The sequence below is a fragment of the Silurus meridionalis genome, chromosome 29 (assembly GCF_014805685.1).
Source record: "Silurus meridionalis isolate SWU-2019-XX chromosome 29, ASM1480568v1, whole genome shotgun sequence".
NCBI lineage: Eukaryota > Metazoa > Chordata > Actinopteri > Siluriformes > Siluridae > Silurus > Silurus meridionalis.
In genome coordinates, this window is record NC_060912.1 from 4,895,002 (window position 1) to 4,912,985 (window position 17,984).

At 36.6% G+C, this 17,984-nt stretch overlaps 1 protein-coding gene across 1 annotated transcript; it reads left to right on the plus strand.

Annotated features, from left to right (window-relative positions):
- The first annotated feature begins 1,954 nt into the window (after positions 1-1,954).
- On the plus strand, positions 1,955-17,406 carry ctdp1 (CTD (carboxy-terminal domain, RNA polymerase II, polypeptide A) phosphatase, subunit 1). Its single transcript, XM_046844288.1, has 13 exons — positions 1,955-2,443; positions 4,505-4,588; positions 4,687-4,780; positions 6,023-6,151; positions 7,104-7,254; positions 8,201-8,291; positions 8,541-8,713; positions 9,372-10,283; positions 11,596-11,737; positions 13,029-13,223; positions 13,735-13,888; positions 14,999-15,198; positions 16,328-17,406. The coding sequence occupies exons 1-13, from the start codon at positions 2,142-2,144 to the stop codon at positions 16,482-16,484; spliced, it is 2,784 nt and encodes a 927-aa protein (XP_046700244.1). The 5' UTR covers positions 1,955-2,141; the 3' UTR covers positions 16,485-17,406.
- The last annotated feature ends 578 nt before the right edge of the window (positions 17,407-17,984 follow it).

Genomic DNA, 17,984 nt, shown 5'->3' on the forward strand with positions numbered 1-17,984 from the left:
TGATTGACTGTACTTAAACCTGATATCTAATTTAGGAAGACATAAATTAAAGGATATGGTAAGATATTTTTAACTTCTGTTTCTTGAGTTCTATTCAAACCCGTAGCGAGTATAAATCTATTCTATGTATGTTGATACAAAAGTTTCGATTTGTAAAAAAGGCAAATAGAGTAATTTATTTGTGATCAATGATCAGGCTGGTTGCATTGAATGTGTTTAAATCACTAAAACAAAGTAGTTAATAAGTGTTGTTTATTTAGTCTATGCTTTAGTGGAAAGGAGAGATTTCTTGCAAATTCTTTACGGGTATATGTTTTTTTTTATGTTATCACACTGAAGCTGCTGTTAATCAGTTGTGGAAACTGATTAAATTTACATTTTATACATTATGATACCAGTGCTGGGGCAATGCTTTTTCTTAAGGTGGCAATTGCTACCCCCTGCCACAAATGTAGATCCTCTTCTGGATGAATAGATTCGATGGATTCAATAGATTCGATAGATAGATAGATAGATAGATAGATAGATAGATAGATAGATAGATAGATAGATAGATAGATAGATAGATAGATAGATAGATAGATAGATAGATAGATAGATAGATAGATAGATAGATTTACATTGGATCGATCATATTTCAGCCGTCACATCACATGAAATGAAACAGACAGAAATGAACAGCACAGACTTTTGTGAGCTTCAAATCCATGTTGCTTGAAGATGTTCTTTAAAGAATTAAACTCTTTAAAAAGTTCTTTAAAGCCTCCATTCGAAAGGACACTATCCAGAGGCAGGCCTGGACGAAGTGGGAAGATCCGTGGAGGGAAGAGGGGCAGGAACAGTGGTCACTGGAACCTCAGGAGCATGTTTAACTCATCAGAGAGAGAGAGAGGGAGAGAGAGGGGGGACAGGAAGAGAAGGATATGGATTATTATGTGTCCTTATTGTTGTATGAAAGTTAAGGACACTGTGTTCTTAATCTTTTTCATGAACCGTTTATACTTTTGTGTTTTCTTTCCTATAGTATGTGCAAAAAAAACCCCAAACAATTTGCTTTTCAGATTGTCAGGAAAGCCAGAATGCATATAGAAAATGCACACAAATGCATGGAAAACTGGGGGCCATTTAATGAGGTTAATGTTGATGCCTCTGCTAGAGATGATGTATGTGGGTGGTGCAGGTGTGGGTGCAGTAAACGGAGACTTGGTGAATTGTGTTTATCGGGTTTCTTGCTTTAGTAATGACATTGTATGAGATCCTGTCTGTGATGCATTGCTCTGTTATACTGCATTTATCTATAATATTGATGGTTTCTACAGCCATAGAATCATAATTAAGACTTTAAGAGGTGTTTTGATTGAGGTAGGACACCACTGAAGGCCTGGATGTTAAATTCACGGACCGCCACTGATTAAGTGTAGAACAAGAATATTAGGGCTGGTTTAAATTAAAAGATCACATTAAGAAAGACAGTAAAAGTTTTATTTAATTAAAAACAAAGCATATGCACTGTTTGCAGTAGTGCTTTTAAAGAACTGCACATTAAGGTATGGGATTTATTCAAACATTTGTATTAACTTGGTGAGGTATTTATTAGAATAGGTCAGCAGTATTTGTATAAAAATATCTTGGGGAGAAAACAAGCACAAACAAACAAACAACAATAACAACAACAACAGTAAAAACACGAATACGCTTTTAGATTACTGGATCCACAAGTGCAGCAATAATGTCTGTGATTGGTTGGGCTGGGCTAAAGTATTCTGGGAAATGTAGTATTCAAGGAACTTCCGCATGCTTATTAAAATGAAATAATTAAGCTCAAACTACAACGATTTGCAATTTCATGGCCTGTAAATGATAAGAAAATAATATAATGATAATAATAATTATTGTTGTTGTAAAAAATAAACAACAAAAAAAGAAAAAAAAAGAATGCGTTGTTGACTTCCGGAAACGGACATGTGTGTTTCCGGTTTACGGCGGGAAGAGTAAAGTGATGGTAGGCGCAGTGTGTGGAGAAATCATGTCCCTCAGGTGTCCCGTTTGCGCGGCTTATTGAGTTTGGTTTGTTCCTGGAGCTGTGTTTGAAGGCGACGCGCCCGGCAGCGAGGCTCTGCGAGGGAGTCGCGTTGTGGCGCATGGAGAAGCCCGCGGACTCCGGGGCTGCAGCACCTGCGGGCCACAGGATGGAGGTGTCGGAGATCCGGCTGCCGGCGGGAGCGCGCGCTGTGCGCCTGCGGGAGTGGAAGGTAGAGCCCGGGGCTCTGGTGAAGGTGGACTCAGTGGTGGCGTTATGCGTGGTGATCCCTACAGACACGGAGTGCGGCTCGGAGGACCGAGAGCAGCCGAAGAGGCGGTTGACGGAGAAGAAGGTTAAGTCGGATCGTGCTGGAGTCGTGAGAGAGCTGTGTTACCAGCTCGGAGAGACCATATCTCCCGGGTAAGAGCTGCAGACTGCGACCAAAAAAAACACCAACACATATGACGCACTAACATTTACACACTGCATGCAGTAGTTAAAGCTCAGATCAGAAGATTAAGGGTTCAAATCCCACCTCTGGGCTCCTGAGCAAGGCCCCAACCCTCTCTGCTCTAGGGCTTCTGTATCATAGCTGACCCTGTGCTGATCCCTGCTTCCTAACAAACTGGGATGAGCAAAGAAAAAAAATCACTGTGCTGTAATGTACATGTGACAATTAAAAGCCTCTTGCTTGGACCCCCCCCTTTTTTTGGGCCCCTAAGAAAGGCCCTTAACCCTCTCTGCTCCTGAGGGTGCTGTATCATAGCTGACCCTGCACTCTGACTCCTAAATGTAGAGAAATAATTATGGAGACACATGTAGCATTTAGTAAGATTATGTTGGTCATTTTTGCTTTTCCTGAAAACATTTACGTTTATGCCAATTAAATATGAATCGGGTTCAGGGATCTGCTGCACGTGAGAGTGCACGAGTTCTTTCGAATGCTTTGTGGCGATTTAATTGAAATTTAATCCAGTTTTATTTGTATAGTGCATTTATGTCCCAAAGCAGCTTTCCAGAGATAAAGTGTTTATAAAGTTGTATAAAATGTTGTTTAAGTTGATCAGTTTGTTCATTATAATTGTACGTTTATCCCTAATGAGCGAGCAAGTGGCGAATGTGACAGAGGGAAAAACTCCCTGAGATTGTATTAGGAAGAAACTTCGAGAGGAACCAGACTCAAAAGGAAACTGATCCTCATCTGGGTGTCACCGAATGTCCATTTATTACAGTTCCACTAATGTTACGGTGTTCTGTTCAGTGATGGGCACTTCAATGCAGAACAGTTCATACAAACTGCGGTCCTAAACCATTGTAGCAGCCTGTTGATATTAATTACAGTCCAAATTAAAGGTTGACCGACAGTGGATTTTACCGATAGTCAAGTTTATTTCTATAGCTCTTTTTACAACGGACATTATCTCAAAGCAGCTTTACAGAATTAAAGAGTTTAGGTGAACGATGTGCATTTATCCCTGATGAGCAGCCATGGAGACTGTGGCAAAGAAAAACTCTCTTAGATGTTAAGAGGAAGAAACCTTGAGAGGAACCAGACTGTAAATGTTACCCATCCTTATTTGGGTGATATCAAGAAGGTGATTATAGTCTTTAAACAATACAAACACTGGAGAGTGAGAACATAAGCACTGGAATGTAAGATTATAAGTAAAGTCCTTTTTACAGTCTTATACAGTCCAAAGTCGATAGCTGGGGTGGATCGTAACAGTCGTAATCAATCAATCGATATAAAAAAAAAAAATGGATACTGGATTAAAAAAAAAACAATGAAATAAAACATAAAACTCCATGTAAAATAGTACTGAACTTTATTACAAAAATAAATGTCATTTAAATGCTCTGGACTTTGTGAATGCATTGCCATTTTAAGCATAAATGGATTTATGTGAAATTGTAGCACATTAAGTAAGACTCAGTTTGTAACTGAAGTTAATACATGCTTTAGAAGTGTATATATATATATATATATATATATATATATATATATATATATATATATATATTTTTTTAATTATTATTTCAACATTTACGAATACATTTTTAAGTAAGTTAATGTTAGTTAATGCACTATAAACTAACATGAATAGTGTACAGTGCCCAGTCTCTTGTTAAAACCGACAGCACGTGGTGTCAGTGATTAGCCTCTAGAGGGCGCGCTCTACTAGAATGACAGTGGACCTTCTCAGTCGCAACACTGAAAAACTATTGGTATGGTTTTTTTCTTGATATTTCCAGCAATTAATTCTCAGTGCAGATTAATTGACCAAGAGTCCAAATCCATCCTTATAGTTTTTGAGGTGCTCAGTAACTTTATGGATCTTTGGACTGTTTGTGTGAAACCATCAAGATTACTCAAATACATTTTTTAAATATCTGATATCACGCTTTATCATCAGATCGTTCAAACAAGATGATCCATAATTAATTGCACACACGTTTTTGCTTGTTTTTTGTCTGTCACAGGGACGTTATAGCCAGAATAGAAGAATGCAGCCATCCCATAGTGATGAAGGGTCTGTGTGCTGAGTGTGGCCAAGACTTAACACAGTGAGTAGAAGCGAACTCAATAAAAGCACAGACTGCTTTTACATTTCAGCTGGAGATTTAATACTGTAAGGCTTGTGATGTGTTTCTGGATTTCACAGGCTGCAGAACAGGAATGGGAAGCAGCAAAACCCCATCTCTACTGCCATGGTTTCCATGGTGCACAGTGTTCCTGAGCTGATGGTTAGCTCAGAGGTGAGCTCCATCGTTTTTATGTTAGATTTTTTGTAAGCTGGCAAGAACGTTTTTACAAAATGTGATGAATGAATCATAAAGCATTAACAATGTAGGAATGCTTTAGTACTGAAATGCACAGGCATATTATTAAACGCACCAGAAATTGTTCAGCACATAGTCAACATGCTCCAGCTCATCTTTGAATAGATCAGAGGTGCCTGAACTTTTCCTATATAGAGCCAAATATCAAACTCGGTCGTGGGCCGAAAGTAAATGTTTCATTATACCAAACTGTGTCATATTAAAATTGAAGTCACCTTGTTGTTAATTTCATAATATTTATATAAATATGTTCAAAGTTTTTCAATTCAATGAAACTTATAGTACAATAATATTAATGAAACAGTCCTGTTTATAGAATAATAGAATTTATTGCCTGTTAATGTTTTTCATGCTTTAAGAATATTTATAATAATATATAAGTAAAAATTTTATTTATATTTATATTACCAGTTTAACGGTACACATATTTGTAGTATTTAAAATTTTTTGGTATAGGGCTTTCCTCACATGTACCGAATACAATTCCTTTTTCACGTGCAGAACAGTTACAATCTGAGATCCCTCATACACACATTCCGTAACAAGTTTGTTTAGTGTCTGCCTCACACTGATTTTTTTGTTTATTATTAAACTTAAAAATACACAACAATACAATTAAACAACAATAAAGAAACTAGCGTTAGCGCAGTGTCACTTTGGTTACTCGCTCCGTACTGGAAATACGATTTGTTTTGCATGTGCATGAAAACACTAAAGAATCCAGAGCGCTATGGATTCTTTAGTGTTTTCTGTCCAGCTTCAAGATTTTCACTTAAAAGGAGAAAATCCTGACGATTCCACATATCGAGGGAGTGAATGAATAAAGACATTTGTTGTAGTATGTTGAAATAAGTAGAACAGTTAAGCAGATCATATTTTTAGAAAATTAAATATTAAACACACACACTTACATACATACACATCTATATAACTTAAATTGGGTCAAACGTAAACCATTTAATTTGTAACTCTTAAATTAATAAGATATTTTGCATTTATTTAATTTTATTTAATAAATTTAATTGTGCTCATTTAATTGATGATTAAATTTAAACAATATTTGTGGCAGCTATAGTATAGATAGTACTAATATATGTGTGTGTGTGTGTGTGTGTGTGTGTGTGTGTGTGTGTGTGTGTGTGTGTGTTTCGAGAGCAGCAAGCAGAGCAGCTTGGTCGAGAAGACCAGAAGAGGCTCCACAGAAACAGAAAGTTGGTTCTGATGGTGGATCTGGATCAGACTCTAATCCACACCACAGAGCAGCATTATCAGCACATGTCAACCAAAGTAAGACTATTAACTAAGCTTCCGCCACCACCTTGTGCGCAAGAAGTGTTAGAGTTCATGATGATTAAAATCAGAAAAATCACAATATATTTTAGAGAAGGAAAATTCACTGTGAATGTGTTTTGTGTAACTAAGAGCTAAGAGCCAACACTAAATACATGAAGTCGAATTTACAGCGCAGCAGATGCACAGATTTGTCAGAAATACAAAAAACAAAGATCATTCAAATCAGTTCAGTTTAATTCGTATTGCTCTTTTAACAAGGGACATCTTCCAAAAGCAGCTGTACAGAGATAGAGGTTATACAGTTTGAGTTGATATGTTTATATCAGCTTAGAATTAATTTCTAAAGAGCAAAAAAAAACTTCTTGAGATAGTGTGAGACAGAAACCTTGAGAGGAACCAGACTAGATCGTGACATGTTTTAAAAAAACTTATTCATATGGAATATATTTTAGATACCATGAAACTGTTAAAACTATTGTTTTAACAGTTGACAGACAGACAGAAAGTGCACAACAGTGTGTATATAGAAATAATTTAAACAGACTGTCAGTGCCTGTGTGTCTGGCATGGCTTAAAGAGTCAGGTAGAGCTCTTATGGTTTTCTTCACTACCACAGAATCCTAATAAAAATCCCAAACATCTGCCCAGGACATCTCTATCATCCAAAACCAAATCCAGCACTAATTACAGCACACATTATAGGTGTAGGTCACATTAGATGGAGAATGTGACCTACACCTATAATTTCAATCATGCTCTACCTACATGGTTATTACCATGAAATGAGATCACATATTGTTAAACACGCTCATGTGAATAGACATTTAGAAATTAATAGCATTATGTTAATTGGTGTGTAAACATGCCTCACAATTCCATTCAAAAAATAAGTTCTTATTATACCATGTTTTTATCTGTGCCATTGGTTTCTTTTGTATTATCTCAGGGAATTTTACATTTCCAACTGGGAAGAGGGGAGCCCATGCTGCACACACGTCTCAGGCCTTACTGCAAAGAGTTCTTGGAGAAGATTTCCAAGATGTATGAACTGCACGTGTTTACGTTTGGAAGTCGGCTGTATGCGCACACCATTGCAGGTAACCGCATCAAAACACTGACACGGTAACAAAAACACAGAAAACAAAACACGAGTATCCCTGATGCTGCATTTATAATTTCCTTATAAAAGATGTGAACATTCAGATCTGTGTATATTTACTTTGAAATAATAGTTCATCTAAAAGAAAGATGGACGGATGGATTGATAGACAGACGGACAGACAGATCTTTTATTGTCAATGCATTGTACAGGTACACAGCAACAAAATGCATTTTAGCATCAACTAGAAGTACAAAAAAAAAGAAGAAAAAGCTCTTAAAAAAAAAAAAAAAAAAAAAAAGGGCTAAAAAGCTGCTTTTTACGTGTCACGTGTACTTTACAGCACAGTGAAATTCTTTGGGTCTGAGCACAGCCTTATACAATCCCCCTGAAGCACAGACCAGAGGGTCAAAGGCTCCAAGATTGGCAGCTTGGCTTGAGTTACCGTAACTACTGAGCTACCAGCCCCCAAACAAATAGCAGCTTTGTGCAAATTGACAAAAATGTAAGTTGTAAATGTAATATGCAGATAAATATTTACATACATGTACAAAAAATCAGAATATACAGAATTATTTATCTATATTTATTCCGGCACTTACTCTGTACTTTATTTTGCGCGTGCATGAAAATGCTAAAGAATCAATAGGGCTAGCCGCTAAACAGGAAGTGCATTGCACAAATGGGGTCTAACAAATGCAAACTATTTAATAAAAAACATTTTTGTTTATGTTGATGACTCAATTTAATCAATATATAATATATATATATATATTTCTGGTGCATATGTTCCTATATTTCCTAGATTGAGTGTTTGGCACTTCTGAGAGATCAAAACAGAAACTTTGATCTGGTGAAAAATGTATTGTGTACTTGTTGATCACAATATCAATATAATTCCCAGCCCTATTTCATATTTTTACCTCTTTTGTCTTCTAAAAAAGGCTTTTTGGATCCTGAAAAGAAACTTTTCTCGCATAGAATCCTGTCAAGAGATGAGTGCATTGACCCCTACTCCAAGACAGGAAATCTGAGGTATTGTGAAGTTTTTATTATTTTTTTTATTTGATCCAGTGGCATTGTTTATTGTGTTATTTATTGTCTTCTGTTTTAATTAGAAGTGCTTGCGAAGCAGCACTACTAATATAATCCTGCATACTTATTATTATTTGGTACTACTGTTGCTGGCAAAGGTCACATCTAAATTAGTGTATGTGCTATGAAAGATGATCACATATGATATGTTGAGTCTGTAGTCTATAACTAAACCAACATTTTCTGAAGAAATTTGTTCCCGTGTGGAGACTCCATGGTGTGCATCATTGATGATCGAGAGGATGTGTGGAAGTTTGCCCCAAACCTCATTACAGTGAAAAAATACGTCTACTTCAAGGGAACGGGTGACATCAATGCCCCTCCTGGGTCACGAGAGGCCCAGATATCCAAAAAAAGTGCAGGTAATTGTGTCTGTGTGCATTTGTTTCCAACAAATTTTGTTTCGATTGTTTGTAATTATGTAATAATATAGGATTTTTTAAAAAAATATATTTTTAGAGTAATGAAGTCTAAGTACATTACAATTAGAGGTCAATCGATTAATCAGTACTGATAGTTGATTGCTGAAACTATAAGCTATCAGCAAAAATCCATACCGGTAGTTTTTCCGGCTTCTGGTATGCTGTAATTACAAGAGAAGCCTCTAGGGGCGAATCACTGACGCCACTTGCTGTCTGTTTTTACACACGAGACATGCACTGCTCGGAAAGAGCACAGTGCACAGAGATCGCTATATTATATTTATTATTTATAATTAAATATCAAATTATATTTATTTATTAATATATTCATATTTTTTCCTTTAGCTTATTTTCATGATTCACTATTTATTACTTTTTTTTGTAGCAAAGTTCATTTTTTTTTTCATGGAGTGAGTATTTTATCCAGTATTCATTTTAAAAACAATCGTTTAATTAATTGGTTATCGGCAAGTACGATCCAACGTAGCTATCGGTACAATCCACGATCGGTCGACCTCTAATTACAATTACATTTAAATACAGCACTTGTGTGTGATGTGTCACAGAACTTCTGATTCTAAAGACCGTCTCGCTGTAGGTGGCCTGGCGAGTCAACCTGTAGAAACCACCAATCCATCTGAATCATCATCATCAGACGAGGGGAAGAATAACTGCTGCAAAAAACAGGAGAAGGATAAAAAGTGTCCGCAAGACGAAACATCAGTCTGTGGCTCTGACGTTCAAGGAGCATCAGCCAGTCAGAAAACTTCTGATGGAAAGAGGACAGAAAAGTCACACACGAGTAATAAATCTGACGTTAAAGAAGAGACGTGTGTTTCAGATAAGACGAGGCAGTCAGGTGAAAGCATAGACTGTGAGAATGTAGCCGCAAGCACCGACTCGGGAAAAAACGGCCATAAAAACGATGGTCCTTTAGAAACTGAAAAACTTAAAGACGTGAGCATGGAGGAGGAGTGCTGTGGTACGGAGGAAAACGGAGATAAAGGAGTGCACGCGGTCACCATGTGTGATCCGGATGAAGAGTGTTTTGCCGATAACGGATGTTCTGACAAGAAAGAAACCGAGACCGAGTCTCAAAACAGCGAGCAGTCGGGCGTCACCATGGGGGAGGAGTCTTTAGACCACAGCATGGTGGATGATGAGGAGGAGGAGGAGGAAGAGGAAGAAGACATGGATCAGGACGACCACTTGATTTACCTACAAGAGATCTTGATGCGTATTCACAACGAGTATTACTCACGCTACGAGGTTTACCTGCGAGGGGACTGCTCCGAGATGCCAGACATTCGGAAAATCGTCCCTGAGCTGAAGGGTAGTTCGCTTGCTGGTACCACCATTGTGTTCAGTGGTTTGTATCCTACAAACTACCCCATGGATCGAACACGGGAGAACTACCACGCTAAAGCACTGGGTGCCAAAATTTGCAAGAACCTCATCTTCAATTCTGAAGATCCTGACTGCACCACCCACCTAATCGCTGCACGTGCTGGTAAGTTACATACTTTTTATACGGCTGTCAGTTCCAGTTCACTCGTCTGATTGGGTGTCCAGTGAAAGCTGACATTTAGTAGAACAGCACTGGAACATCTGTGTACCAGTATTTATCCATGGTATCCATTTGCTGTTCTAAGTCTTAAATCATTTGAAACAGGTTTTTATTTTCCAGTGTCCATGTAACTCTAAGGCGAATGTTCATTGAAATGCTTCCGCAGCACTTTGGAGTGTTTTTGTTTGTTAGTTTGCTTGGTGATGCAGATCTTTCTTTTGATAGTCCAATTATAATTTGCTGTATTACGAATACAAATGAGACCGACACGCAACATCCAATTAGCTTTCTGTTATTGGGGCAAATCGAATTAATTGTACTACAGGCATAAAACATTTTATTTTTCCGCCATGTGGAGGTGCAGATTTAGCGATAACTGGCCTTAAAATAATAATAATTTTAGGGCTCGGGTTAAGGCTAACAACATATTTGTGTGTGTCTGTGTTGATGTTGTGATATAGGTGTTAAATTTTACTCTTAAATGTATCTTTGTGAAACTCAAACTCAAACCATTACTATACTTACTGCAGGCTGTCAGTCAACTGAGTAAATATCAAACTAGAAACCAGCTAGAAACAGTAACCACCAAGCAACTATCAAGAAACACCACAACAATGGTTGGCCAAAGATTCATCATAATGCATTTTAAAATAAAATACCAAATACCTTAACTTTAAGAGTATCAAAATAAACTATACAATACAGCAGCCACACCATGTATCAAAATAAACTACTGTATTTTTCAATTTTTTTTTTTAAATGCGAGAAAAAAAAAACTTTAAATCTCGAATAAATAAACAATGTTTGATAGCAACAGCTTTTCTCTGGTCGAGTCATGCAATTATTCTGACATATGCAACCAGTTAACAGAGCAAATATTTACATACATAATCCCTGTGATCTGGCAGATGAAGGTAAGTGCCTAAAAGCTTTTGCACAGAACTGTACAGTGGCTAATTAATGCGCAGTTAGAGGTTACAGTGTTGATCATAAACTAGAGCAGATGAACTTTTTCACTGTTTCATGTCACATATTTGAATTGTATTTATGCTGTAACTGTTCTGAACACAGCTTTTGAGGACGTGTTTTTATGCAATAGTACAGTTTTTGTAGAAGTTTGATTAAGCGCTCACACTGAACCACGTTTTGTATAATAAATTCATTTTTCTCACACAACTGTTCATTTCAGTTTGATATTTACAGCTCTTAATCTCTGTGTGTGTGTGTGTGTGTGTGTGTGTGTGTGTGTGTGAAGGTACGGAGAAGGTCCGGCAGGCCCAGGCCTGTAAACACCTGCATGTAGTGAATCCTGATTGGCTTTGGGGATGTTTGGAGCGATGGGAAAGAGTGGAGGAGCAACTGTTCCCTCTGAAAGAAGACTACACAAAATCACAGAGGTCTTCCTCAACTCCTCTATGTATCTGAACTGTTTTATTAATCTCTCTTCCTCTCTGTCATTTTCTCTCTCTTTTCACTTTATATTTGTCTGTCTATCATTACTCTTACTCGATCTGTGTTTGTCTTTCTCACTCTACTCTCACACAAACTGTCTGCCTCTCCACTTTCATTCAGCCATTGTCTCTCTCTCTCTCTCTCTCTCTCTCTCTCTCTCTCTCTCTCTCTTACACTCTGTCTCTCTCATTTTCTCTCTTTCTCTCTCTTTCTCTCTCATACTCTGTCTCTCTCTCATTCTCTCTGTCTCTCTCTCTCTCTCTCTCACACACTGTCTTTCTACTCTCACTTTGTCTGTCTCTCGCTTCTCTTACTCTCTCTCTCTTTCCATCTCTGTCTACTCTCATGCTCAAGATTTAAAGGTTGCTTTATTGTCTTGACAAATATGGACATTCATATTGCCAAAGCATAGAACATACAGACAAATAACACCAGAAAAACAGTACTCCATTTAATCTCTCTCTCTCTCTCTCTCTCTCTCTCTCTCTCTCAGGCCAAAATGACTTTTGGCCTAATTTACATTAGACCTTCATTTTTTACGTTTTAAAATATGTGGTTATTAGTGTTCAGAAAACCATGAGTTCCCATCTTGGTTCGACTTGCAATTTTTCGATCCTATGATGACGATAGCGATATGACACAATTGTACACATTTTGCGCACCAGGCAGCAGCATACGATGTACGATACGTCGGATGCCCCTGTCGTCGTAACGTATCTCCATCATAAGTAGAGGACTACCTGTTTATAAAATATTATTTAATACACTCTAAAAAGTATGTTGTTCATACGGACAAGCTTGCATTTTAATAACGTGCACCATTCCTCCTAAGTGATACTGAAACTAACAAATCTTTATTCTTTAGAGAGTAGATGAAATGGTCTGTTACTGATACTTTTTAGAATCTTTTAACAAATCATAATTTTTATGAAGCTTTAAATTGTCTGCCGTTTTAAATGTTTACACTAATAATAAGCTTGTATGTGAATAAGTACTCACATTGGCCTGTTCAGTATTTCACATTTCCAAAATTGAAATACTTTTGTCAGCCTCCAAGCTCCATAAACATCTAAGTTTTATTTATATCCAATTTTATATCTGTCATCAGTTACTGTTACCTGATGAGGAATGTTAGATTTCTAAATTATGATTTTAGATGAGTACAAGCTAGTGTTTATTTCCTTTTATGGTTGTTTATTTATTCATTTATTTTTTATTATATATATATTTTTTCAGGAGTAGTAGCCCATCATCATTTCCTGATATTCAAGACTCCTTCCCAGCGCCTGTTATTGACCCTGTTTTCGTCCAGCCCAAAAGCTCACTGGCTCCCGAGGTGCACACGTATGATTCAGTAACTGGGAAGTTGATCCGAAGAGGCCCTCAAGTGCCACGTCAACCCCAAAAATCATCTGTCAACTTAAACTTCAGGTAGCCGAGATTATAGTGTCTGTGTATTATAACCTCTACTACAATTATTATGCCTTTATTAATATATTGTTGCTTATTTTTGCTAATTCATATGTCCAGGTTTAACCTTTTAATGATTTTTCTTGTCTGACTGATACATAAACGAAATAGTAAATTAAATCTCTATTTTTTTAATTAAATGTAACATTCTGAAATTGTTCTATAATTTGTAGACTTTCACGGATTTGTGAAGCTCTGCCCATCATTACTTAGAAAAGACTCTGCCTCTCTCAGATACATTATTTATTCCCAATCATCTTACTGACCTGTTGGGAAATAACCTAATTAATAGATTTTTCTAGAATGTTGTTTTATCAAAAGGTTGAATGAAGGTTGAATGAAGTTTTATCAAAATCCCTGAAGTTTGGCTTCACTCGTTTTCAGAATCACTGTACATTTGGTTTTGCTGCAGTTTCTCTTGTGCCATGTGGAAAGTGTTGAATATTATTATTATAAATTTTTTTTGTTTCAGGGATTTGAGATTTCTGCAGCAGGACGACCCTGACAGCTCAAGAGCTGATGATGAGCAGCCTACACCATCACGCAGGAAACGCCAGCCGAGCCTGTCTGAAACCATGCCTCTCTACACGCTTTGCAAAGAGGATCTGGACAGTATGGACAGAGAGGTGAAACTCTGACCTTTAGATGCACTGACCTTTTAATCCACTGTCATAAAACACTTGTTCGGGTTCTGAAGCACAATGTGTGTGGAGCATTACATCACTTCATTTCCACTAAAACACGCCTGGGACAAAATGCTAGTGCTTTGACACCTCAAGGGACTGAACATGATTTCCATGATTCATTTATTTATAAGAAAAACTTTTTCTCACTTTAATTTCTTCCTTTCTTAGCATATTATTTGTTATCAATTAACCTGTAAATCAGGGTTCTCCAACCACCGGGCTGTGGACCAGTAACATGCTGTGGATCATTTGTTACTGGCCGGAGAAAGAAAACATTTTATTGACTTTCATGGTCTGCAGGGTTTTATTAAAAAAATTGTCCGCTATGCCAATATCCCACAATTGTTTTTGTCAGTTTTTGTTTATTAATAAATTATAAATTAAGCTCCTTCTAAATGTATATTACATATTATTATTATTATTATTATTATTATTATTACAATTATACTTTTATTGTATATGTAAGAAAAATAACAATTGAATCATATATGTATAATATAATAGTAATGGAACCCCTGCTGCCCAGCACTGGTCCGTGAAAACATTGTCTTGAGTGACACTGGTCCGTGCTGAAAAAAAGGTTGGGGACCACAGATTTAAAACCATGGGGATGGGTTCCCTTTTTAGTCTGGCTCCTCTCAAGGTTTTTTTCATACCATCTCAGGGAGTTCCTCCTTGTCACAGTCACCAGTGACTCACATAAAGTATAAAGAACAAACTTATAGGCACTAAACATACATTCTTTCATACAAATTTAGAACAAGAAATAGTGCATATTTAGACAATATCCATTGTTAAAAAAACACCATCAAAAAAAAAATTTATTAAAAGTGCTGAACAGATAAAACCGACGTTATTTTTGTTCAGTATTTTTCGCCTAAATTCAATTCCATTGTTTTACTCAACATTTAAATCCTAACTCTAAACTTGCGCTTTAAATTATTTAATACTTGTAATTGTAATAAATGTAACCATAGTTGTGTATTTATAAACACTTCTGCAGGACCTGACTGACAAGTAAATAGATGTTTTGTATTGTGGGGGGAGCAGGTGGATGATATTCTTGGAGAAGAAAGTGAAAATGAAAGTGAGGGAAAAGAGAAAGAGGAGCGAGTGGAGGGAGAGGAAGATGAGGAGACCAGCAGGCAGAATGCTGAACCAGGACATTCCCAACAGGCCCCGAGTACATCTGTTAAAGACGCTACATCAGCATCCAAAGAAGATAGGAGTCAGCCTGGAAGCATATCGAGGTACTGCTTCTCAATTCCATTTAGAGAAACTACAGAAGGTAGTAATTTGAAGGAACTTTCAATCAAGTTTCACCTTGATTTTTTTGGTTATGTAGTTAACTAAAAATATATATATATATATATATATATATATATATATTTTTTTTTTTTTTTTTTTTTATTTGATTGGCTACAATTTGCTAATATACTGTATGGCCAAAAGTATGTGCACCCCTGACTATAACAGATGAGTGTTAAAATGATGCGGACGTGAACGATTCTGCATCGATGCAGTAATAGACCATAATCGATTATAGTCGTGACACATATTTTGAAATAGTGGACTGAGGCCAAAAACTAAAGCAACTGATTAAAGTTGCACCGGTATGTTAAAATCAGAGAGCTGGGCATATTTTGGCTTATATGAACAAACTGGTAAGCACGAACTGGACAAGATACACTGTGTGTAAAGCCTATCGTGCACAAATAAAATATGTATGGAATAACTTATAACACAATTTCTTTTCACCCTGAGATGCTGACACCTGCCAGTGCCAAGACGGACTTAGTTCAGGCTATATATATATATATATATATATATATATATATATATATATATATATATATATATATATATATATATATATATATATATATATAAAATGTATAATGGAGCACTACAGAATGTTTTGTTTTTAATAATTGACAAGGTGCTTTTAGTATTTTCTAGTGTTTATTCCTTTTAAAGGCTCCTGCTATCCGCTGTGTTCTGCAGTTTTGTTTGAAGTTTGCTACATACAGGAAATGTATTTTCTTGCAGATCAAATAAAAAATTTATAAATGAATATATTATAGTCAATAGAGTTAATATATCTGACTGCTTGTATTCATGGATAAAAACTAAATGTAGCCATTTGCTGTAATATAAAAAATTTGAGGCTGCACAGACTCTGTTTGTGCCTCTTGGTACAAAGGGAGACTGCTGGATGAAGGACGTAGATTTGTGCTAATCAGAGGTGTGAATACTTTTAACCTATACTTTATATTTGTTGCTAGTTGATCATTTGTGGTAAATCCTCATTTGGGCCGATACTGAAGAATACAGAAATGCTTCAATATGTAACCAATACGCACCAACGTTGTTTTCTAGAGGCCACAAGAGAAAACTGCAGGACACCAGAGACGACGACGACAAAGACGGAGACATGGCTAGCCAGTCCAGTAAGGAGTCCAACGAGGACGGTAGCAGCTCAGAAGCTGACGAGATGGCTGCTGCTCTGGATGCGGAGTTAAATGACTTCATTTGATGTCCGTGAGAAAAATGACAATGAACTGACCTTTCGATTTCCATCATTTTCTACGTTTTTACGGCTCGACTCGTGGAAGTCACCTCTGATGTGTCAATAAGCGTGTGTGCTACGTTCGTGCGTGCGTGCGTGCGTGCGAGAGAGTGCGCGTGCATGTTTATTGCACATATGACAGCAGGTGAATATATATATATTTACACAAGGTATGATTTATTAAGGTGTGATGAAGCTGTTGAACATTTTATTGCATTTTATTCGAGCGATGGAATGTTAGATCTAGTTTCACTTTCACTTTAAAGGTTTTACACAAAATAAATAAACAAAAAGAAATGAATTTTTGATAACTGCCAAAGACGATGACAGGCAGCTATATTTTTTTCTTTTTCTTTTTTTTTTTCTTTCCCCACTTTTTGTCTCTGCACAAAAAAAGTCTTTTGGCACATTACAGTGTTTAACGAGAAGATTTTTTTATGGTAAATACTTTGCCAAACTGGGGTGTTCAGTAAACCTTTCTGTTATCAAAATCAGCTTCCTTTACAGTATTTAGCTTTTTTTGTGCTTTTATTTTTCTAAATTTAAAAGTCGATGTATGTTATTATGCTTGTATATGACATTTCATGCTGCCTTTCCTTTCTAAACAAATTGAACAAGGAAATCTACTGGTAGTCACTAGAAATGGGGGAAGGGGGGGATAGATGAAACTTGGACAATGAAAATGCCATTAATATTCTTTAAAACGTCTATGAAAACATAAATCTATTTTAAAAAATGATGAACATTGTTTTTTAGGTTACTCTGCTGTGTATGTTAACAAGCGATGCTGAATGCAGTTTTGCTAAAAGATGTCTAAAATCGTTCTGTACAGTTGACAGCAGACAAAGTTTGAAGATGTTTAAATGACAATAAAAAAAGGATTTGAAAAGCTTTTTTAATGAACAGCTTTTTTAATTTCTACATGGACAGTGACTTAGTGTTACTCCTGGAAAGGAAAAACAAACAAATATACAATATATGAATAAAAGTATTTGGACACCTGACTTTCCAGTCATATGTGTTTCTTCCCCGAAGTTGGATCTTTGGATGCAGCTGGCAGTAAATTTTTCTTTGAAACTAGGAGATCCAAACCTGTTCCAGCATGACAGTATTACAAGCTACACGAACATATGGTTTACATGGGTTGGAGTGGAAGATCTCAAGTGTCCTGCTCTGATCTCAACCCAGTTGAACACGTGACCTGGAATGAATTGGAACGCTGACTGCACCCCAGTAAGTACCTGACTTTTCACTGCATGTCGTACTCTGTATGTATGTGTATGTGACAAATAAAACTTGATTTTTGATTTGACTTTATTAACAACCTTACCAAAAGCTATTGCACAAACATTGGCCAGAATCAATACAATAATTTGGAAAGAAAACAACAACAGCTGATGATAGAGACATTGGTTTAATGCATCAGTCAGTGACATCAACAACAACCTCCAGAGCTCTGACTATAAA